The sequence below is a fragment of the Dermatophagoides farinae genome, chromosome 5 (assembly GCF_024713945.1).
Source record: "Dermatophagoides farinae isolate YC_2012a chromosome 5, ASM2471394v1, whole genome shotgun sequence".
NCBI classification, from domain to species: Eukaryota; Metazoa; Arthropoda; class Arachnida; order Sarcoptiformes; family Pyroglyphidae; genus Dermatophagoides; species Dermatophagoides farinae.
The window spans coordinates 5,382,258-5,397,663 of record NC_134681.1 but is presented as its reverse complement, the minus strand read 5'-3'; the positions used below and the strand labels follow the sequence as shown (position 1 = coordinate 5,397,663).

Here is a 15,406-nt window from a genome sequence, read left to right as displayed (position 1 = left end):
TAATACCAGAAAAAAAACCAACAACAATCATTCGTATACATCAATCAGAATATTCTTTTTGGATTCTTGTATGAGCTAAAAAAAAATGTTAAAAAATTTTATTCTGTTCTGTTTTTTTTCCAACCACAATCAATTAGAATGACAAATACAGATACGACAAAATTATATGAAAATTAATCAAAATATATTTTCCGATCTGATCTTGAAAAAACGTTCATGTTACAAATGTTAAATGTTCAATTTCGCAATAATATTGATCAATATAATGATGATTAAAAGCCAAAAAGAAACATCTGTCCCATCCAATCTTTATCATCATTATCATTATACATTAACTAATCTGTCTATTTTTTTTTTGGCTTTAAATCACCACAGATCATATGCATATGCAATTATGATGATGATCGTGATCAAATCAGAAAAATTCTAGCCAGAGTTTTTTTTCTATTCATACATTTTTTATCATGTTTTTCATTAGATTTTTCTGTTTCTGTGACACACATATGTGGTAAATGTATGTGTTTTTTTTTGGCCACTGAAATCACGCTTCGAATTTACGTTATCGTCATTCATGAAAAAAAAGTCAACAAGCAAGCCAATTTTCTGATTTTAGAATTTCTATGAACATTCTTAATAATCAAGAAGTATGAGTGAAAAATTATGACAAAGTATACGAATGAAAAGGACGAAAAAAAAAATTCTTGGGCTAACTAACCAAATAATATGGCAACAATATGAACGAGAAAGAGAGAAACGAAAAAAAAATCAAGAATAGAAAAATCGATGATGACAAATCTACTAGGCTAACGAACCATGAATTTTTCATTTCTTTTTTTTTTGTCATCATCATTCTTCCGTTTTTTTATCGAACTTCAATTTCAGTATATTTTTTTTCTTATATTTGTAACATAACTCAAATAAAACTCATTGAAAAATTGTATTGATGATTTGAAAATATCAATAGACAAACGTTTCGGCAAACGATGAACCAAAAAATATCAATAGATTATGGCTAAAATTAGCAATGCCGAATAAGAATGGTGGATCATGACGAATAATTAACAATAATGTATGGTAAATGATGACAAAGACCTGATAATAAAATCATATAAAGACAAATATTCAATAACATGAAATTGACAATCATCAATCCAATATATTTGAGATCATTTGGGAATGAATTTTTTTGTTTCGAATCTTATCGAATGTCTGTAATAATGAAGTGAAAAGTTTCTTGTTCATTTTGTTTCGTTCGTTGTTATTTTCGTTTTCCGTTTTTTTTTTGGTGTTTGACGTCAGCCGATATGGGACCCAAAAAAAAAATGAAAAAAAATGACAGAAAAATCAAACAACCGGATACAATCGAAACAATGTTTTAGGCATTTTTTTCTGAATTATAAATAATGAAGTATAAATACTAGCACAAAACAGACTAGAAACAAATCAATATTCGTTTTTTCGGGTTTTTTTTCATTTAATGTTAATTTTTTTTTTATTTCATTCATTTATTGTAAAATTCTGATATTTTTTTTTAAATGAACAAATTGTTTCAAGTATCATGATTAATTATCAGTGGAAATTTTTCTTTCATTTTTCCTATTTCCCCATCCATCACCATATCATTTGAAACATTTTCATGTAATAGCTCATAATCTTGGCCAACCACCATACACTTGACTCTCAATACCGCAATGATTTTGTCCACGTAGTATTTTGAAAAATCCACCCATACCACCCCATAATGGTGTCCATGAATTTGCACATAGCCAATATGGTATACCATTCTCTATACCCCAACCAATAATTTTTATACTATGTCCAACCGATTCTGTTCCTAATAGATGTTGATAAACACCAGTTTTATAATGATGAAAATCTGCATAAACACGATAATGTGCTTCAACAGGTCCATGATGAAATATTTCTCGTCGTATTGATTGTTCATCGCTTGATACTCTATAATAATGAAGACCATAATATTTATCTTTAAAATAATTTTTTCCATTCACACATTGTTGTTGACAAACAGGTGTTGGAATTATATATGGCTCTTGAAGATACGGTATGAATGTGGCCAAATTCATTGGTGGAATAGTCATTGGTTGACATGTACTAGTATCACCATGTTGACCACCGGTAACTAAACCATTTGTAACCCAATATCTCCAACCACGGCTTGGAAAACCACCTTGACAACCTTCACCATTATTTGTACATTCTTTACAACATGTGAGCAAATCTTGAGCTGAAATTTCTACATTAATTTTTTGATTTGAACCAATACATATACGATCATTAATTGCTTGTACGACACCTACAGCCCAACATGAACTACAATATTGTCCTTGATTCGGTATCAATGATATTGTACGGCATAGTGGCCATTTTTGACGAGCATCAAAAAAATCTGGAAGATATTCATTAATAATAGATTGTCGTCGATTACGTATTTTCGGTTGATATTCTTCCATTGTTTCTTCAATTGAACCTTGCAAACATTTAAGATTCTTTGCTGTCACTTTGGGATCAAAATTACGTCCAGCCTATTTTTTTGAAAAAAAATGAATTTTTTTTGTAAACTATTTGAATTAAACAAAACAACAAAAAAAAACATACTTTCCATGTGGAATTCAATTGATTCAAAAGATCAATAAATTTATCCGATAAAAAATCTTCAATTTGATTGATCGAAACATCTGTTACATTGGCTGCAATTGTCTCTGTTAAAATAGCCAATATCAATATGATTTGAATTGAATTGTATTTAATCATTTTTCATTCAATTATGTGTATGCATTGAATCAGTTGATTAATTGCTGGTATTTAAATGATTTGAAAAATTTAATCATCATCATAATCATAATGATTTTAACTGTTAAAAAAGAGGCATATTGACGACATCGATTTCGTTGATAATGTTGATCATCGTGATAAATTGTTGATTATTTATGTTTTAAATCTTTTCATTCATATTTCATGTTCATATTTCAAACAAACAAACAAAAAACTTAACTCTTTTTTTTAGAAAATCTTATGACTTGACAGGATGTTTTTTTTTCTGCCATGATGAATAGCAGTAGCTTCCAGAAATGATGAAATTCCAATTTCAATTTCCTATCAAAAGCATTGAATGTAATCATTTTCATTTGGTAACCAGAACGGAAAAAACAATAACAACAGACAACAAAATGTTGACGTTTTAATTGTTATTTTTTTTGTTGTTGTTTTTTTTCAAATCTATCCGGGATATGATATTTTTGTTTCACTATAGTGAAGCATAAACAGGAACCAGTTTTAGCCGGTGATTTTTTGTTTATCATGTGTTGAAATTTAGAAAATATCACATTAAATCTAGTTGATTGATGATCACTTTTGAATCAGATAATTATTTCTGGGAATTTTTTTTTTATTCAAATATGTTGAAAAATAATTTTTTTTTGTTGTTTTCAGATAATAAATAATGAAATTTCAAATGAAATTATTTAGCCAAACCTGCATAGATCTGTGATTCGATGCTCACTTCGTTACGGCCACGTAATACACGGAAATAACCAGCTTCACCCCAATCAGTATTCCAGGAATTAGCACACAACCAATATGGTGTACCATTTTCAACACCCCAACCAAGAATTTTGATAGCATGACCACTGACCATCGAATTAGTTTGTCGTTGATAGATACCACTTTTGTATGAAAGGAAATCAGCATAAACTAAAAATGTAGCTTCAACTGGACCGTTGGTCATTATTTCTTTTTGAATATCTTGAACATCATGATGTACATGATAAGCTGATTGACCATAGTGGCGATCTTGTTCATATGTACCATTGTAACCAGATTGACATTGGCGAACACATGCTGGTGTATTTACAAAACCAGTGCATTTAGGCCGAGAACCATGTTCAACATGATGTTCACATGGTTCAATTGTATATGGTCGGCAAGTATTTTTGTCATGATATAAGCCACCGCTAACAAGACCGCTTTGGACCCAATAATCCCAGGCCATTGGTGGATAACCACCTCGACAACCGTAACCGCAGCTTTTACAACAAGTCAATAAATCTTCAGCCGAAATTTCTACTTGAGTTTTTTGTCCAGATGCAATACAGATACGATCAGAAATAGCTTCAACGGCACCGAAAGCCCAGCATGAACCACATGATCCTTGATCACGGATCTGTTGAATTGATTTACAGTTTGGCCATTGTTTTCGGGCATCAAAATTTTCTGGAATATTTTCATCACTGATATGATCATGTTTAACAACGGGAATACGAGATGCCATTTCAGCTGGAATTTCCAAACGAGCACCCATCAAGCCACGAATTTGTTCCATTGGTGTATCGCGGTCAAAGTTTCGACCAGCCTATTAATAATTAAAGAATATAGTATATAAATCCAATTGAATTAAATGAAAAAAAAGAGATAAAAGAAAAATAAGCAATTACCTTCCATGTAGTTTTCAAGCTATTCAAATGTTCAATGTATTCGTCGGATAAAAAATCAACATGTTCAGGTTCTGGACGGGCCAATGCAACGGTAGCAATGGCAAAAATAATGCCAAATTTGAAAAACATTTTTTTTGTTTTCTTTTGTTTTTTTTAATAAAATGATCAGCAAACTGCCAATTACAATGTGTGATCGATGATTGTCATCGTCATTATAATGACCATATATATATTGTTTTGTTTTGTGGTTTTTGTTTCAATTAGGTTAGATCAGATAATCAAGAATACTTGAGATTTATTTCTGTAGATTTATCTCTTTATCATTGAATACATGCATATCCTTGTCACGATAAGCCTGGTTTAATCAGGTGATTTTTTTCATAATTTATATGGATTATCCAAACAGGATATCACCTTGTCCTTTGACCCTAATTAAAATTTAATCAATTGTGTTGACAATTTGATGATGATGATGATGAGACATTGTGTGTGTGTGTGTGCAAAACAAACTAATTGAATTGTAAAACAAATGTAGAAGAAAAAAAAAATTCAAGGATTAACCAAAAACACACACACACACACAGGCACGCATCTTGATCAAGAAAAAAAAACAAATCCGTAATGAGTCAAGTGGCCTAATATGAATGTAAAATATAAGTGGTATAATCAAAAAAAAGAAGAAGAAAAATCTTATGGAAATAAGAAATAAAAAAAAAATCCAACCATATCATACGACATCGTAAATTATGCAAATGAAGCGATGAGAAATTCGTTATAGCGAATAAAATGGCGTCATGTTGTGTGTGTGTGTTTGTGTGTATGAAAATTGGGAAAAGTGTGTGTGTGAGTATGTGGGTTCTTAGGGTTGGCAGTAGGATGACAAAAATGAAATGCAAACGAACGAATATCACTTTCATCATCATCATCATCATCATCATCATCAGCCTTTTTTCAAAAACAAATGAAAGAAAAAAATGAAGAGAAGAGAAAAAAAACGTTAATTCCGGACGTTACCAAGATTGAAACCAAGTCGAGAATCATTTTCTATTTTCCATCTTAATGATCAAGCTTTCTATTATATTGAACCCTAAATATATTCGCTGGCTGCCTCCTGTCTTCGTTTTATTTTCTTTTTTCTTTCTCTCTCTCTCTCACATACACACACAAGTTGATGGAATCATTTCATTCCTTAGTATCACTAGTAGTAGTAGTAGTAGTAGTAGTAGTAGTTTCCTTTACGCTAATCCAATCTAACCAATCAATTAATCAAGACGATCAATCTTGATTTAATTAAAACGAGTGCCTCTTCAACCTTTTTTTTCCGTTAATGCAATATATAATGTTAGAGTGCAAATTTTTTTTTTTTTGAGCATTTTCAATTTTTTTTTTATTAGTATGAATGTGTTTGTCTATGTCGGAATGGGCGTCGATTATTCGAAAAAAAGTACGCACACACACACACAATCATAAAAAAGATTCATAGATATGGATATATAGATAGATAGATATAAAACACACATACACACACACATTCAATTGTCATTTATTTCAAAATGACATACATTGTATAGAAAAAGTTTTCTATTTAGGTAAATTATTATCATTATTTTTCTTCTTCTTCTTCTTCTGATAAAAGATGAACAAGAAAATTCATCATAATATGACAGTTTTTTTTTCTTTTTTAATCAATGATAATCATCAACAACAATGAGACAATCGTTTGCCATTTACCATATCAATAGTGTATGTATGTGTGTTTGTGTACAGGTATTTTTACGCGTGCAAAATATATTCTTGTTTTTTTTTTTGTGTGTGTGTGATAAAATTTGATTGTTTTTAATGGTTATTTTTTTTAAATAATTTTAATTGAATTTCATTTTCAAATTATAAATGAATGAATAAAGTTATTGGAAATAATTTTTTTCATTTAATTGGTTCTTGGAATACCAGCAACAATATTGCTTTCGACACCACATTCATTAGTACCACGACGAATTTTGAAAAAACCTTCATCACCCCAACGAGTATTCCAGGAATTAGCACACAACCAATATGGTGTACCATTTTCAACGCCCCAACCAAGAATTTTGATAGCATGACCACCTAATGTTTGGCTACTGTGTCGTTGGTATACACCGCTTTTGTAGTTTACAAAATCTGAATAGACAATATAACCTGCTTCTACCGGGCCATTGGTCATAATTTCATGTTGGATCTGTGATTGCATCCTGATAACATTATAGGCCTTTTGTCCATAATGTTTATCTTGTTGGAATGATTTAGTATATCCAGAAACGCATTGTTGCTTACATCTAGGTGTACGGGATTCACCTAGTTGAGAACATTGTGGTAATGGACCCGTAGTATGATGTTCACATGGTTGAATGGTGTAAGGTTCACATGTATCACTTGTTCCATACAAGCCACCGGAAACCAAACCATTTGAAACCCAATAAGACCATGCTGGCAACGTCCAACCACCTTTGCATCCATAACCACAATTACGACAACAGGATAATAGTTCTTCAGCTGAGATCATAACATCAGTAGTACCATTTGTAGCAATACAGATACGATCAGAAATAGCTTCAACAGCACCAAAAGCCCAACATGATCCACAAGTTCCTTGATCACGGATCTGTTTGATTGTTTTGCATTTTGGCCATTGTGTTCGGGAATCGAAATTTTCTGGAATTGATTTAGTATCAATGTTTGAAACATATTTGGTGGGCAACGATGTTTCCAATGGCAATGTTTGATCAAGTGAACCTAATAAACCACGTACATAATCGGTATTAATATGTTTGTTGAAATTTCGTCCAGCCTGTATTAGGTAGAAAGAAAAATAATTAATTACAAATTCAAAAATCAATTTATGAAAAATTTCAACAACAAACCTTCCAGGTACTGGATTTGATATTATTCAAATAATCGATGTATTCATCGGTAAGAAAACCATCAGCTTCAAGTGATGCCAGTTCAGGTTGAGCCAATGTGATTGACACAAAGGTGGCAAACAAAATAATTGATTTGAGCATTTTTTCAATTTCTAAATAGATGACTTTTTTTCAGAACAAAACTCAATGTCTTAATGGTACAATTTTTATGGTTTATATATGGAAAAAAATTGATTGATCGATTGATCGATATTCCTCCATATTTAATGATTGAGATAACATGAGCATCATCATTCTAATTTTTTTATGCGAATCTATCTTTCACATGACGGAAAATTGATAAAACTAATTAATAGAATCCGGTATAATCAAAAAAAAAAAAAATAATAAATTTACTTACGGTTTCTTGGGATACGAAATTTTCACTCATCATTAAAAGTCGGTCGATTGAACCTTGGATTAATATTATAATTTTATATGTTTTTAAATTTCACCTTATTATCATCATTGAATCATCCGTTTGGTTTGTCATTTTTAATTTAGAAATTCCCTAAAGATTGCAAATTGATCATCATCAATGTCTGATTGTTATCAGTCAGTTATAATTTATGTATGTAAGATGCTTACGAGCTATAGACGTGAGTGTCCATCCGGACAAACAATCGATATTATAAATCAAAAAAAAAAAAAAAAAATGTTAATCATCACAACATTTAATTGATAAATCAGATGATAATAACATTTTATATGAAAGGTTCAATCGTTTAATTGGTATAGAATTATTATTTTCTTTTTTTAATTGTATTAATAAATTCGCAATCTATGAAAATAATAAGAAAAGGAGAAACAAAAAACAAAAATGAAATAACATTGAAAAGCATCATGATTGTTAGTAATTGTGTTAAACTTAAAGCAGTGATGAAAATGACAGCAACGGCGGCTGTGGTTTACGCTTGAATAATTCATAATAATGATGATCAGGGCCGGCCGAGGTGCCTGTGCAAACTGTGCACCGCACAAGGCCTCGCGCTGCCTTCCCCCTTTCCGCTGTATTGGCAAGGGCCTCGCAGCTCCAACTTTTCACCCTATTTTTGCACAAGGCCTCGCGATTTTCTGGGCCGGCCCTGATGATGATGATGATAATAATCAAAAAAAAAAAAAAAAAAAAAAATGTTAATAATGATAATATAAATCGACGATTAAACAATTGGCTCAATTCTTTGCCATATTATGATTGCATAAATAGTGTAAATTTTTTTTGTGAAATTACGCAAACAAAATGTATCTAGAATCTTGATTCTAGTGAAAAAAATTTTCATATTTTTCTTTCATTCCAAATATAAGATTTCTTAATTTTTTCTTATAATTTACATCATCATATGTTTCATATATCTAAATTAAGCGATTCTTTCGTCATTTTTAAATTGAAATTCAATTTAGAATATTTCTTGAAAATTTTTCAATCAAAAGATTGCCAAGAAAAAAAAAAGTTTTTCATTATCCTAACGATCTATTTGAAAATATATCTATTTAGGTATTAGTGATAATTTTTTGTAGTTATTTTTTTCTTCGTTACAGACTTGTTTGCTATTATCGAATTGATGCAATAACATTACAATTCCGATCGATGAATGAACGAATGAATAAGATTTATTCATCAACATTGTTTTCTCATTCTTAAATTTTTTTTTAATATTCATTTGTTGTTTGTATTCATAGATTTCAACGATCATGTTTCCTAGGCTAGATTCATTTCGGGAACCATGATGACAAATTTTTCATAGTAATTTTTAGAATATCAATGTGGAAAATGTAATCATTATCATCATTATTATCTTATAATGAAACTAACGAGTTATTATCGTAATAATAATGATGATGATTGATAATGATGATAGTAACAATATAATTCAACTACTATCCATTCTCGGTAACTAATTATTTGTCTGATGAGATGGTGATAATACATTCATTTGGCTTGATCTGATTTTTGAGCATCTTGAATTGTTTTTTTTAAATATCAGATTCATACTGAAAGAAGTAAATCCAAAAAAAAAAAAATTTTTATTGCCAGTTTTATCTTGAATAATGTTGCAATATGAAAAACTTGAAAAATGGAGACAAAAAAAATATATCTTAGCAACATTCACATGTAAAATGTTGAATGTAAAAGATTTTTTTATTTATTTTTTGAATCTCGAAAAAAAAACATTTTTAGCTTGTCTGTTGTTGTTGTTGTTGTTGATGATGATGATGATGACGATCCATTTGCATAATCGTATAGTCAAAAGTCAAAGTCTTTTGTCAAGAATATATTATGGCAACAACAAACAAACACACCATCACCTAAATAGGTCTTGGATGCTTTCCGTTAGCCGGCGTTTCAGTTCATCAAAATTTCATTATTATTGTTGTTGTTGTTGTTGAATGAAGCCTTTTTTCTAGAATCTAGATTTTCTCTTTTCCTCTTCATAGTCTCATTTTAGCTTATTAAGTTTGAGTCATCATCATCATCATCATCATCAGTCTAAAGATCTCATTATGCTTCATAATAATTTAGCCACTCTTTTATTTTTTTCTTTTCACATTTTCTTATATTATTATAATCATCATCATCATCATCATTATGGAACATATAGAATATTAAAAAAAAGAGAAAATAAGAGATTGAAAAGAAAATTCCTTATGAAGCTATGCAAAAAAAACAAAACAAAGAAAAAAACAAAACAAACAAAACTGACTGACTAACTAACTAACTAACTAACCAACCAAGTACGGTATACGATACTTGTACGATCCAATTTTGTTTTTTGCTTTTCACTACTGAATTCTAATCAAATATTCGTTGTTGTTTTTGCATTTTTTTTCTTGCATCTATTCTGTGCATCAATATTTTTCTGTGTGTGTGTTAATTATGATTTGGTCAAGTTTAGTTTGTAATGAATGAATGAATGAATGAATGGTCAGTGTTGACAAGTTAATTTTGGTCATTTAGAATTAAAAAAAAAATGTTGACAAATCTTGATAATTAGAGAATGAACGATTCAAAAAATACACAGACACAAGAATCGATTGTATCGATTTGACTTGAAAATGAATCCAATTAAAAAAAAAAAATATAGTCATTGAAACAGAACAAAAAAAAAACAAAAAAAACGTAGAATCAATACAAAAAAACGTCATTGATGAGTATAACAGGATCTAATTGGTTGCTGCCATTGAATTTATCATTATCATTATCATTTTCCAGGATATATTGATAATCAATTGATTCCCTACTTGAGATTTGAGACCTTTTTTTTTGCTTTATATTATCTACTAAATAATTTAATCACAAGTGTGTGCGGTTTTTGTGCCAATATTTTTTTTGTGTTTCAAGTGTTTCACAACAATTTGAACACAAGGATAAATTTTTCAGTGAAAAAAAAATGAAAATGAAAATCTTAATACTACTTATTATATTACTACTAGATCCGCATACAGATCTTCTTTTCTATTATTATTGATTTTTTTTTCTTGTTCATTCCTTTTTTGTATGTGTATGTTTTTCTTCAAAATGATTTCCAAATAATTATTCATTTTGTTATTTTTTTTTTAATTTTTCGGGAACAATTCTCAGCTGGGAATCTTTCGTTTGTTCATTTCTTTTATTTTTCTTCTATTTTTTTCTGATACACATGTTCACAACAATCAACACTGGATCAACATTTGATATAATAGCTATTATTATTATTATTATTATTATCGTCAACATGAAACATCATTCATCGTTTTGTTTTTGTTTTCGAAATATAATCATTAATCAATGATGATGATGATGATGATGGATATCGACTACTATGGATTTTATAGTAAAAAAAAAAGAAGAAAAATGAAAATTTGTTCTGTTCCACAAACATAACCTTCGTGTGTCTAGTCTAAAAAAAAAAACGGGGCTTCAAAAGAAGAAAAAAAAAGAAAAAGATCCACCCGGTGTGTGTGTGTGTCTCATTCATTCATGTTTTTTTCCCATTCGATGATGATGATGATGATGATGATGTTTATTTGGATTCACCAGAATTCAACTTGATTCTGGATATTTTTTTTTTGGCTCGTCATTTATTGTTTTTGATCAAAGCATGTATTCTGTACAGTGTGTGTGTGTGTTTATATGTTCTTCACACTGTCACTTTATATGTGGATTTGTGGGATGATAATTATCTTTGATGAATCGATGTTTTTTTTCATGAATAAAAGACAAGTAAAAAAAAAATTAACACGACAAGAATATTGTTGTCGTTGTTGTTGTTTTATCATCATCATCATATTATTATTGATGACAAACAGAAACCGGAACAACAAAAGTGAAAATTTTGCCTTTGGAAATTTATCAGGAATTATGATGATGATGATGATGATGACAGATCGATCGATTTTGTTTTAAAAAACAAAAAAAAACCGATCCATATATTTGAAAGAATTAGGAAATCAAAAGAAAATGAAAAAAATAATTTCCATCATCAGTGGTGGATCAACCATTCCATGGGCAAATGGTAAATCCACCGCTGTGCATCAACATGTTGCATCAAGACAATTTTCAAGTTTCACGAATCATTCTTGTGTTCATTGAAAATGATAAATAAAGCAAAAAGAAAAAGGAAAATTTGATTTAATCACTCAAACATCCATGTAATTTAATTTAATTTAATTCAATTTAATCTTTTTTCATTCATTCATTCAAATGCCTTATTATCCAAGAATCCAAGAATAATATATAATTACATTAAGTGTTTAATCTCTCATCTTAGCACATTGGAAATTCTTGTGAAAACTAAAAAAAAAAAAATAAATAAAGAATTTTCCTAACACCATTGAAAAACAACGTCATTCATCCTTTTTTTCAAATGATTTTATTTTGTTTTTTATTTGACTTAAATTTAAAAAAATGGATTTTAAAATTCCATTTAACGTTGATGATGATGATGATGATGTTGTGAAATTTTTATTCCATCATCACAATTCTGTCTGTGTGTGTGTGTGTGTGTAAATAATGGAAAAAATATGTATGATCAAGCAGAATGTATGTGCTTAGTCATGAGAAAACAAAACAAAAAAAAAATAAAAATAAAAATTCCGAGATACCAGACATCACCCTGAAGGCAAAATTTTTATTTCGATGCTCAACTTTGGTTTCCATAAAATCTATCATCAGCTTGCATATTCCAAACCATAACAATTGACATTCAATATACAAACACAAAAGCAAATTGAAAAGAAAAATTTATATATAAAAAAAACACACACACACATACACACAAAATTACCGAAAAGAAGCCGATTTTATGTAAACTAATACTATACAGATTTAGATAACTGATTGAATGAATTAAAAGATTTTATTTCTATTTGATTGGACAATTGTCATCACACCAAAAAAAAAAAAAAAAAAACATGGATAATCTACACATGCAAAACAAGTGAAAAATCTAAACAAAAAAAAATAAATAAACAAAATGTTTTTATGTATCACAACAACAACAACAACAACAACAATAAAAACAACGAAAAGAATTCTTAGCAAAAAAAAATGAGAAAAATTTTTTTTCATGCCACGAAAAACAAACACGCACATGCAATCTCTAAATAGATATGGACTCATATTCAAAGACATTGTGATGTATATATATTGTATTGTATGAAATAAAAAACAAGAACAATAATCGATAGGATTGATCGATGATGGATCGATGGAATCGATCCATCATATGCATACATACATTCATTCATATTGTACACATGGAATTTTTTTTATATTTCCATCTCCTTCCCTTTCTCTCTCTCTCTCTCTCTCTCTCTCTCTCTCTCTCTCTCTCTCTCTCTCTCTCTCTCTCTCTCTCTCTCTCTCTCTCTCTCTCTCTCTCTCTCTCTCTCTCTCTCTCTCTCTCTCTCTCTCTCTCTCTCTCTCTCTCTCTCTCTCTCTCTCTCTCTCTCTCTCTCTCTCTCTCTCTCTCTCTCTCTCTATCTTTCTTTTATCTCTATCTCTGGTTTTCTTTTTTTTCAACTTTATTTTTATGTTAAATTGACGATGTTAAGTTGTCGTCAATGTTGGCCTTTGTCCTGTGTTTTTATTATTATTATTATTATTATCATCATCATCATCATTCTATCTGAGATTCTTTTAGAGGCACACACACACACACCATTATCATCATCATCATCATCACTTTCTAACATTGAATCTTCGAATATCAAAACCGATGACAAATAAGGCGTTCAAAATATAAAAAATAAGAAATATTGAAAAGATTGTTGAGTAGTGGTTTGAAAATTTGTTCTATTCACACATCTATTACCGTCGGTCGGTCGATGGGTCGAACATTCATTATGACAGTTTCTAATATGCATCTAAAAAAAAAAACATTAGTTTCACACACTCACAAAATTCATAAATGTAAATATTTCGTATAGATTCCAGAACAACAAAAAAGAAAATTGTATGGAAATAAATAAACACACACACATACATACAGAGGATAATAGAATATAAAACTATAATACAGACAATGACTCGATTATCTCTGCGTTTTTTGTTGTTGTTGTTGTTCATGATACACATACCCTCCTCCCCCCACAAAAAAAAAAAACACGGAATATTGCCATATCATTCATTCAAACTCTATAATCACATCATCGTAATCATTTTTATCCATCCATATATATTTTATCTTTCAAAATGATCTTCTTCTACGTTACCAAATATATAGTATATATATGACAATTTATTTTCGCTGTCTCTCTCTCTCTCTCTCTCTCTCTCTCTCTCTCTCTCTCTCTCTCTCTCTCTCTCTCTCTCTCTCTCTCTCTCTCTCTCTCTCTCTCTCTCTCTCTCTCTCTCTCTCTCTCTCTCTCTCTCTCTCTCTCTCTCTCTCTCTCTCTCTCTCTCTCTCTCTCTCTCTCTCTCTCTCTCTCTCTCTCTCTCTCTCTCTCTCTCTCTCTCTCTCTCTCATTGTTTTGTTTTCCATGTCACATTATTATATACTGTGAAAGAAATTCGTGAATAAACTAAACAAATAGTGTTTGTCTAGTTTTTTTTTCTTCTCATTTTTTTTTTTTGGTTCTGTGTCTGGATTTATTCACAGTTTTCATTTTTTATTATTATTATTATTCCTGTTTCAATGCGTGTCCTGTATGTATGTTTTTTCTCTATGTGTGTGTGTGTGTGTAGGTCTTTATATGTTTATGAAAAAAAAACAAAATTATCAGAATTAGTGGAATAACAAAAATTGCATAGAAAACGTTGATGGTGATGATGATGATGATGATATAAACAAAATATATGGTCAATAGAGATGTGTTGGTTGGAACAAAAAAAAAAATTATCATAACTTTTCAGAATCAAGCACATGTTTCCATCATCATCATCATCATCATCATAATCACAGGACAAAAGTAAATGTTATATGTTGACTTTTTTTTCCGTGTTTGACTGTCATTTTTTTTCCTCTCTGTATATCGTATCGTCCATTCTCATATGAAATCCATTATATATACATTTATGTAGGTTTCTTTCATTTCTTTTTTTTCACATGAATTGGATTTGAGATGAACATTCAATTCATGGTTGGTTCCAAATGAAACAAAACCAAAAAACAAAAAAAAATATGTTTTGTATGGTGTGATTAATTATTCATTTCAATGACAAATTTATACAAATATAAACACCGGAATTTTTTTTCAGCACGTTTTGTTTACATCCAAAAAAAACCTACTATTTTTATCCAAAAATTACATGTTGAGTATTTTTAGATATATCGGCAGTTGATAATGATAATGTTCAGATACCCGAATCAAATAAAAGCCAGAATAACCAGAAAAAAATTTCCATACACCTAATGTAGAAAACAAATGGCAAGCAACAATTTAATGATAATAATGAACAGAATAAAGAATAAATAGATACCAAAAACAAAAAAAAAAAATCTTGAAACTTGCATAATGTATTCTAAAATAAAATGAAACGAAAAATTCGTTGTCAAATTATATGATAATTATTTACTTAATATACAAATTTTGCAATTT

At 29.7% G+C, this 15,406-nt stretch overlaps 3 protein-coding genes across 3 annotated transcripts; all 3 read right to left on the bottom strand.

The window, feature by feature from the left end:
- Nucleotides 1–1,463: 1,463 nt before the first annotated feature.
- Nucleotides 1,464–3,856, bottom strand: LOC124498817 (cathepsin B-like). The gene is made up of 2 exons (XM_047062638.2): nt 2,617–3,856; nt 1,464–2,543 (listed from the first exon to the last, which is right to left on the bottom strand). Exons 1-2 carry the CDS (start codon nt 2,770–2,772, stop codon nt 1,647–1,649), a joined length of 1,053 nt encoding a protein of 350 aa, XP_046918594.1. The 5' UTR covers nt 2,773–3,856; the 3' UTR covers nt 1,464–1,646.
- Nucleotides 3,389–5,085, bottom strand: LOC124498820 (cathepsin B-like). Its single transcript, XM_047062642.2, has 2 exons — nt 4,452–5,085; nt 3,389–4,369 (listed from the first exon to the last, which is right to left on the bottom strand). The coding sequence occupies exons 1-2, from the start codon at nt 4,578–4,580 to the stop codon at nt 3,479–3,481; spliced, it is 1,020 nt and encodes a 339-aa protein (XP_046918598.2). The 5' UTR covers nt 4,581–5,085; the 3' UTR covers nt 3,389–3,478.
- A 1,027-nt stretch (nt 5,086–6,112) lies between these two features.
- Nucleotides 6,113–7,587, bottom strand: LOC124498819 (cathepsin B-like). The gene is made up of 2 exons (XM_047062641.2): nt 7,349–7,587; nt 6,113–7,275 (listed from the first exon to the last, which is right to left on the bottom strand). Exons 1-2 carry the CDS (start codon nt 7,487–7,489, stop codon nt 6,379–6,381), a joined length of 1,038 nt encoding a protein of 345 aa, XP_046918597.2. The 5' UTR covers nt 7,490–7,587; the 3' UTR covers nt 6,113–6,378.
- Nucleotides 7,588–15,406: the final 7,819 nt, after the last annotated feature.

What these genes read in the sequence shown, in the direction of transcription:
- LOC124498817 (XM_047062638.2), bottom strand. Translation starts at nt 2,772, where the DNA reads ATGATTAAATACAATTCAATTCAAATCATATTGATATTGGCTATTTTA. An exon ending in AATTGAATTCCACATGGAAA is followed by an intron (nt 2,544 to 2,616) that starts GTATGTTTTTTT and finishes TCAAAAAAATAG; the next exon opens with GCTGGACGTAATTTTGATCC.
- LOC124498820 (XM_047062642.2), bottom strand. Translation starts at nt 4,580, where the DNA reads ATGTTTTTCAAATTTGGCATTATTTTTGCCATTGCTACCGTTGCATTG. An exon ending in GCTTGAAAACTACATGGAAG is followed by an intron (nt 4,370 to 4,451) that starts GTAATTGCTTAT and finishes AATTATTAATAG; the next exon opens with GCTGGTCGAAACTTTGACCG.
- LOC124498819 (XM_047062641.2), bottom strand. Translation starts at nt 7,489, where the DNA reads ATGCTCAAATCAATTATTTTGTTTGCCACCTTTGTGTCAATCACATTG. An exon ending in TCAAATCCAGTACCTGGAAG is followed by an intron (nt 7,276 to 7,348) that starts GTTTGTTGTTGA and finishes TACCTAATACAG; the next exon opens with GCTGGACGAAATTTCAACAA.